The sequence below is a fragment of the Raphanus sativus genome, unplaced genomic scaffold (assembly GCF_000801105.2).
Source record: "Raphanus sativus cultivar WK10039 unplaced genomic scaffold, ASM80110v3 Scaffold4132, whole genome shotgun sequence".
NCBI classification, from domain to species: Eukaryota; Viridiplantae; Streptophyta; class Magnoliopsida; order Brassicales; family Brassicaceae; genus Raphanus; species Raphanus sativus.
The window spans coordinates 1-8,363 of NW_026619434.1; the positions used below are offsets into that span (position 1 = coordinate 1).

Sequence of the window (8,363 nt, forward strand, 5' to 3'; positions counted from 1 at the left end):
AAAAGTCGAGCCACGTGTTGGAGACGAGTTTCAGGCCGAGATTCCACCTATGATGTCTCCATCTCAACGTGCATTGTTTCTCTCAACTCCTCTGGCTTTGGATGATTCCTCACGTTCCTTTCTCATCGGACAACCTGTCCAACTAACGTGGAGAGAAAAGCATCAGAAAGGTCAAGTAAATGGAGATGATGATGATGATAGTATCGACATGAACCAGTCTTTGAAATCTTTAAGAGCAAAAAGAAGCCGCTCCTCCTCAGCCAACAAGACCAGAGGCGACGAGAGTGTCAAGAAGCAGAGGTTGAGTCTCGAGGCTGTTCCAGAGATACCACCAACCAGCTCCTGGGAAGATCTTGAGGTGGCTAGCTTCGTTCTTGGTCTGTACACGTTCGGGAAGAACTTCACTCAGGTGAAGAAGTTCATGGAGAGCAGAGGAACAGGAGAGGTAGCATTGTTTTACTATGGGAAGTTCTACGATTCAGCTAGTTACCACAGCTGGTCTGATTCACGCAAGAAGCGGAGGAGGAGACGGAAGTGTGTGTACGGAAGAAAGATCTATTCAGGTTGGAGGCAGCATCAGTTGTTATCTCGTTTGATTCCTTCTGTTTCTGACGAATCTCAGAAACAGATGCTTGTGAATGTGAGTCTTCTTCACATTCTTGACCACTGTATATTTGTGTTTGGTCATTGATCTTTAACCATATTGGCAGGTCTCAAAGTCATTTGCTGAAGGGAACATCACTCTTGAGAAATACATAAGCGCGGTGAAGGATCTTGTAGGTCTCAGGCCTCTTGTAGAGGCTGTGGGGATTGGTAAAAGAAAAGATGATCTCACGGTTATTACGTCAGGACCAGTGATGAAGACAACCAAACCATGGTTCACGGTTTCTCCAAAGTCTTCTTACCCTGGCTTAGGCAAAGCTTACGCTTCGCTCACATCTGCCGACATAATAAACCAGTTAACAGGCAGTTCCCGTCTAAGCAAAGCACGCTGCAGTGATATCTTCTGGGAAGCTGTGTGGCCGCGTTTGCTAGCCAGAGGATGGCGTTCAGAGCAGGTCAAGGACCGAGGCTATTTCACTTCAAAGGATAACATTGTCTTCATTGTCCCTGGCGTGAAAGAGTTTTCTAGAGGGGAGCTTGTTAAAGGCGATGATTACTTTGATTCCGTCAGTGACATTCTAACAAAGGTTGCTCTAGATCCTCAGCTTCTTGAGTTTGAAGCGGCCGCCGATGAGTTTGCTGTTGTTGCGGAGAACTCTTCTGACCAATCAGATGAAGAGTCTTCTTCCCAATCTGATAAACAAAGACACCGTTACCTAAAGTCTCCATGTTCTAACCGTGGAGATCTCCAAACGAAGTTCACCGTTGTGGACACTAGCTTGGTTGCAGGAGGGAAGCTGTGTGATTTGCGGAATCTGAATGCAGAGCCTTTAGTCTGTTCTGAGCCAAAGACTCGTCTAGGAGATAAACTGGTTAGTAACAATGTGGAAATGCCTCTGGAGGCCAAGAAGCAAGTGGATGATGACCCAATGCTATTCACAGTTATTGATTCTAGTATAAAGGAGGAGGAGAGTTTGGAGAAGGTTAAGGATCGGTCAAAGAGGCTTCTGATCAAGCATAGGTCTAACCGACAAGCAGAAACTAATGATCGTTCAGTAAGTTCTGCTCCATCGTTGAAACGCAGACGGCTCAGTGCTTGCATCAGAGGTGAGAAAAGACTTTCAAGAGAGGACTCAGTGTACAAACATTCACCGGGTGATGATACAAAGAACATGGTATGTCCTGAATCAGACCACTTAAGTTTATGCGCTGTCAAAAACCAAAATAGCACTCGTGAAGAGATGAATGAGTATGATAACAAGTGCTCTCAAGAGGAGGTAAGAACAGCCCAAGAACTCATTTCATCAGAACAAGAACCAAACGGGTTCTGTTCAGTGTCTGAATCAGACAAAAAATATGCTGCCATTCCTAAACAAGAGCAAGCAGTTGAGCTCCCTTCCATTCAAGGCTCCAACAATCCTCCTTCCAATGATCTGGGAACTACTCAAGAACTTGGTTCCTCAGAACAACAACAGCACGACAATACAGCTGCTCCTAGAAGACAGAGCACAAGAAAGAGACCATTGACCACCCGGGCTCTCGAAGCTCTTGAATCCAGCTATCTTACAACCAAGGGACTGAAAAGCACGGTTAAACCAAGAAAACGTGAAAGGTATACGAAGAAAAACCTCTCAGCTAAAGCTTGTAACAGAGCACAACCTTCGCTAGACAATGGTAGTGTAGGTTTGGAGAAAATAGAAGAAGATAAGAGCAAAGCAACAGCAAGTAAGCCCTTGGATCAAATAGAGGATTCAAAGCCTAGCCTTCCTCTTAATGGAGCAACAAGACAAGATTCAAAGCCGGTACTAACTGAACGTCCTAAACTTCCACCTATTGTTTTGAAGCTTTCACTTAAACGTAGCAGAGGAGCTTCAGAGACTCAAGTCTGAAAAGTTTGGTTGCTCGTTGCAAGAGGAGGGCTGAACCTTGCTATAGAATAAATGTGTACAAAGGTAAAGATTATAAAGCAATAGGGGATTTATTCCAATACCATTCTTTGTTTTTCATTTCAACATATCCAAAAGGTTGTTTTCTTCTATTCAGTTTCGGAACTTTCTTCAAATCTCACAACTCAATGAATACATATTTGCCCAATATTGATATTCTCATCATAATCTTCCCTCCTATGTTGCCCAAAAAAAAAAAAATCTTCCCTCCTATTACTTGGTTTGTTGGGGAGTTATTTGAAGTGACTTTATATATGGTCTACATCCAGAGAATTGAAGTGGAATAGTGATGCTCATGCATATAATTTGTAAAGCATATACACTAAGATACATACAAATCCTGAATCGTAGTATTAGTAGTTTAAGACTAATGTCACAACAATGGGTAATACTACTGTACAAATCTTCTTCTGATCAAGTGCAGCTGATTTGCTGTGGCCGCTTGATTACCTTATCCAAGTTGTTGGAGACTGCTTTGGTTAGGTTAGGGTCCTCAAAACCAAGCTCTGCTCCAAATCTTTTTGTAGTCATAATAATGGAACCAAATTTCAAAAAAAGCATAACTATTGTCAGTTCAAATTCACTTCACACTCCAATTAGATTTGGCTTAAGTTCTTTCTTACTTACTCTGGATTCAAGATCAGTTTCTGAACCTCTTTGATGGCTGAGCTAGCTGCGTATAACGATATCTTCCCTATCTGATAGTATTAAAAACGCAAACCGTTTTCAAGAGATGGTTAATAATAGTGTGTCCTAAGGGAAGGTGGTTTCATAATTTTGTTACCTCTAGAATCTGAGGTTTTGCCTTCTGGTCGTACGGTAAACACCGGATCTCTTCAGCTAGTCTTGCTGACTCTCCAACGCTTTCAGGGCACAAGAAGTCAAGCGCCACCTGAACATTTGACTGAGAAGTGTGTACAGAGAAATTTAGTTCCTTGAAGACAAGACTCATTTGATTCTACGTTGCTTAAAAACATATTTACCTGAAGGTTTCTGAATTGGAACGGACATCCAGCTGGAATGAAGATAGCCTCACCACGGAGTTGCTCAAACGTCCATGGCTCAATTCCTGAAACATAACAGGAGACTCATCTCTCAGGTTTCCATACAATAAACTTTTGGACAGAGAACAGGGAAACACAATGTTCATTTTTTTTTGTCTTACCTAACTCATCTTTTAGTTGTGTCTTGTGGTGTTCATTTAAGAACAATCCCTCAAACAACGGACGTGACGCCTGAAATCCACGTTAACAGACTCGGAAAAATCAATCACTCCGAAATACAAAAAAAAAGACAACTTTCACATTTGATATAATGATTAAGCAGAAAGACTCACAACATCACACTTAATACTATCATCAGGCTTCAGGAATGTTCTCTGCAAATACTCGGCCAGCTTTGGGACGTCTTGGCGCCTGAAAACATCCCATTTGGCTCCTCCTGCACATGAAGACGTGCAAGAAGATTCCATCTTAAGACTCTCTGGATTCACGCTACACATCATCTCAGATTCATTCTTCTCCGTATTGGCTGTACCAAGTGATAGATCATGCAACTCCCCGTCCATTTTTTTTTTCTCAGGGCTAAGAAGTGACTCATTTTCTCCCATCTTCTCATCAGGTTCTCTTGGACCGTGATTTGTCTCTCTCACTCTATCGAGTTTTGTTCCTTCAGATGTGTGCACCAAGAGGTATACCTGTTTAACAGTTTCAACGACTCAATCGTTATATTCATTAACATGAATCATAACTCGAATCCAAAATAGTAATAAAAGGTGTGGACCAGTTTCTAAGTAATGTACCATGTCACGCATGCTGTAGTGAATACTATTCAATGAACCGCCAGCATCAGTTTCTTTGAACGTCCCACAAGACACTATAACCTTTGGACCTGTATCGTTTTGGAGCGAGTAATGAGGCATCTTGGCTGCAACGTTCAGAAGGCCTAACCGGGGATGTATGTACTCAAGAAACGGAAATCTTCTGATAAACTCAGGTCTCTGGTTGAATATGAACTCCTCTGAGGCACTTGGGCTCGGCCAGTCTTTTAACTTCCACGATAGACTAAGACCTGTCTCTTGGTTTCTTCCATCTCCATATGCTTTTATAAACTCTCCAAGCCTTACCTCAACCTGTGAATCAAGTTATCAACACTAATGAATCTGTGACACCAATATGAAGATGATATAAAATAACAAAGCAAACTTACTTCTAACCCATCCAAGCAATTTATAGCCTTCAAGAATGGATCATGTTCTTTCAGTTTCTCATCTGAATTCTCTTCTATATCCCTCCAGACAGTCTCAGGATCCCATCTAGAGGAAGATGACTCATCAAGTACCTTCTTCACAATAACAAGCCGACCCTCTGACCATTGTTTCTCGAAAGTAGCTACTCCATCAAATTTAACCGTTTCAAGTGAAGGGCTGTACACGAAGTTGTCACCACTCTCGTCTCTCTCAGAAAGTTTGCAGAATCTGGAATCACACAACTCAGGGCTACAGATCTCAGATACCTTGCAGCCGTTAACCATCTCATCAGCGTTTTTCACAAGCTTCGCAACCCAATTCATCTTGAAAATGCGAGCGAGGTTCAAAGACTTGGAACCGCAGCCTCCATATTCCTTAGGAGGGCAAGGGATGCTCCCATCGCTGTTGGCTTCCCATTCAGGAAACTTGTATGAAAAGTTCAGTTTTAGTTTAGGAACTCCTGTTCTGTCACCTACGGTTTGGCTAGTCACACCAATCTCAACCGAAGACTCAGCACGTAGATCTTGACAGCATCTCAGGCACAAGTCAAATGAGCAGTTCGGACAACGACGGTAGTAGTCAACAACTGGTACCTGACACACGTTGCTGTATGGAATACAAAACTCAATTAAGAACATATGCTCAAAAGAGATAGTTGCAGTAAGCACAAGGGCATCTAAGCGAGATATACCAGCACATCTGGTCATCTGCTTTCAATCTTGCCCTGACAAGATCAATCTCAGCTCCTGCAGTGTAGAACAAACTAGTGTTAAACTTGTATATAATTCATCAATCGTCACTGTAAATAAAAACTCAGGCTCACCACGAAGCCTCTTCTCTAATTCTAATTCTGTACATTGATCAAGATGGATCTGCTTTATCACTGGAAGGACAGATGATAGTAGACGATATAGATACTTCAACTTGTCCAAAACGGGTACTGCCTGCATCCGGACCTGCAAAGTTTTCACAAAGAGCCATCTCATTGTCCTAAAACTCATCCCTAAAATAAGTAGCAACGGTTTGAATCTCTGGATATACAAGTGCACACCTTTATTGTATTATCAGAACGCAGGCAGTGTTTGCAATCACACAAACCACGGCAAGCAGGACAGACTTTCTCGACTTCTTCAAGTGATATCTCCGAGTACCTTACAAAGCATGAGACATCATCAGTTTCATAATTCCTAAATATTACAGAATAAAAAGAAAAAAGGGAAACTCACTGTGTCGATATACAAGCGTCGCAGAAGGCTCTTTGATTGCACTTGAGGCAAGATATGATTCTCTCTCTATCTTTTCTCTGGCAGTGATGACAAGTTTGCCCCACAGACTCTGCAGACACATCTGTGCTTTCTTCTGCTGAGTACTCCTAGAACACATAAGAACAGTTACTTTAACCTTAATAAGTCAGAAGAACACATGTGGATGGATGCACTGCCTAAGCAATGAGGAAAGTTATATACTAATGTACCATAGGACTCATGCTTTGGTGTGATCTCTCGCGTGACCGGTCCATCATAGCAGCAGCAGCAGACGGTGGTGTCCTATACGATCTATAGCTCTCTTCAAACATCCCACCATCACCAGCCACCTCATCATTCAAATCCACCGCAACGCGCGCAGAGAAGTTCCTCACCACAGGTGTATCCGGCACATATCTACTACTACCCATGCTTTTATCGTGCCTCTTCTCTCTAACTCCACCACCACCATCATACTTGGAGGAGCCAGAGGCGTGATGACCGTTGCTGCTAGGCATCATCATCATCACGAGCTGCTGCTGCTGCTGATCATCGACTCTCCCTTCGGAGTAAGTATCCGTCTCGCCGCCGCCTAACAACGGCGAGCTCCTCCTCTGCACTTTCCTCTGGCTGGCGCGTGAAGCCGAGTTAGCAGCGCGCTTCTTGGCCTGGACGTAGTGCTTCTCGCACACGGTCTTGTCGGGCATGGACATCGCTGTGCACCTCCACTGTTTCCCGTCTGACCTCTTGCAACGTAGCTCGTCGGGAATCCCGATAATGCCCTCCCCGTTGCCGTTGGAGCCAGATCGAGTTTGCTCGTTAGTACCACTCATCGTTAAGTAAGCTCAATCACTTAAAAAAAATCAGAACTTGAGGACTCGCTACAAACCCTAAATCAAGATTTGAACCTGCATTGTTTAGTAATAATCTCAATCAGTAAAAAAATCAGAACTTTAGGACTCACTACAAACCCTAAATTAAGATTTGAATTGTTCAGTGATCTCAATCAGTAAAAATCAGAGCTTTAGGACTCAGTGCAAACCCTAGATCAACAAACAATGTTCGATCAAGTGAAACAATAAGCTAAAGAGAGAGTTGCAGAGCGAGAGTGATCATTGAGCAGAGAAATCAAACCTAAGGGAGCTCAGGAATAGTCGAAATCGAACGAGTATTGTTGAAAGAAGATCGAAATTCGAGAGAAGGAAGGCCCGAACCTGAAACTAGGGTTTTGCTCGAGAGGAATTGCAGAGGCGATGGACGAGAGAGAGAGAGAGAGACCAATCACATTCTCCGTTTTTTTTTTCCTTTTTATTTATTTCTTCTGTGTTTTTTTTTTCTTTTGGTTTTCCCTTTCGCCACTGTAACAAAGAAGCCACAACTCCCATTCAGGTTTTTCAGACAGAGAGCATAATAACATGGGGGTTCACTTGTGTTTCCTTTTCTTACTGGAAGTGGGATCCTCATTTCACAATTAATTTTTTTATAAGATAAATATTAAATCTATCAATAAATTAATTTTTTAAAGAGAATGTGAATTCATATATTATACATTTTCTATATCAACAAAGTATGATATCATAATAATTAAGAACAACTAAAGTTAATATAAATTTAAAATTTTATAGAACACAAGGAATAGGCATGAATCATACATCTTCACCGTGGTCTAGTGTGAATTCGGAGTTTGGAGAATAATTGAAGAATTGTATTTGGTTCCATAGCCGCACTAGTCAGAATTAATTGTGGACACTGGATAGTGACACAGATATTAACGCATTAGCAAATGATGTTAGGCAAAGCTCATGTTTTAACAACTATTCAACCTATGTGCGCTCAGTTCTGACTCTGTAGATCGTGACTAATTACAATTTTCAATTATTTGAGAATATATTTTTTGGTATTGTTTGTTAAACAAAAGTTCAAGATAAATTAGAGCGTTACAATTTCAACTGTTTCCTTTTTAATTGTGCACGAATGTATTAGTTTTTTTTTTTGGTATTGTTTGTTAAACAAAAGTCAAAGAAACTAGAGATATGAAATTTTACAAAGTTCGTACATCGGTATTATTTTTGGGAAAATCGCATAAAAAACCTTCAGAGTGGCATTCACTTACACTTTAAATCCTGAAGTTATTTAACTAGCATATCAAACATTCAAGTTGACTTTTGTATCACTAAAAACTTTCAACGTGGCTTACTTGTTCATCAAGCAAAAATGATAACTTATTGACCTGTTAAAATGGTGATGTATCAGTTTTTTATTTTTATTAATATTTACTTATATTTAATTATAACCCATCTAAATTATAAATATTTAGTTAAT

The 8,363-nt window shown here is 41.2% G+C and overlaps 2 protein-coding genes across 3 annotated transcripts; one reads left to right on the forward strand and one right to left on the reverse strand.

The window, feature by feature from the left end:
- Positions 1-4: 4 nt before the first annotated feature.
- Positions 5-2,697, forward strand: LOC130507172 (uncharacterized; the record flags this gene model as incomplete). The annotated part of the gene is made up of 2 exons (XM_057001887.1): positions 5-640; positions 711-2,697. Coding segments are annotated over 2 exons (2,418 nt in total), but the record flags the coding sequence as incomplete, so codon positions are not given.
- Positions 2,698-2,822: 125 nt separating this feature from the next.
- Positions 2,823-7,415, reverse strand: LOC108822691 (E3 ubiquitin-protein ligase JMJ24). 2 transcript variants are annotated; one of them, XM_018595834.2, is made up of 14 exons: positions 7,256-7,415; positions 6,272-6,949; positions 6,024-6,169; positions 5,849-5,948; positions 5,621-5,753; positions 5,489-5,543; positions 4,758-5,403; positions 4,351-4,680; positions 3,886-4,245; positions 3,715-3,784; positions 3,533-3,618; positions 3,334-3,453; positions 3,177-3,247; positions 2,823-3,066 (listed from the first exon to the last, which is right to left on the reverse strand). In XM_018595834.2, exons 2-14 carry the CDS (start codon positions 6,872-6,874, stop codon positions 2,964-2,966), a joined length of 2,823 nt encoding a protein of 940 aa, XP_018451336.1. In that variant the 5' UTR covers positions 6,875-6,949; positions 7,256-7,415; the 3' UTR covers positions 2,823-2,963. The 2 variants fall into 2 exon arrangements, with proteins under 2 accessions (XP_018451336.1, XP_018451337.1); XM_018595835.2 differs by having other exon boundaries at positions 7,176-7,415.
- Between the last annotated feature and the right edge of the window lie 948 nt (positions 7,416-8,363).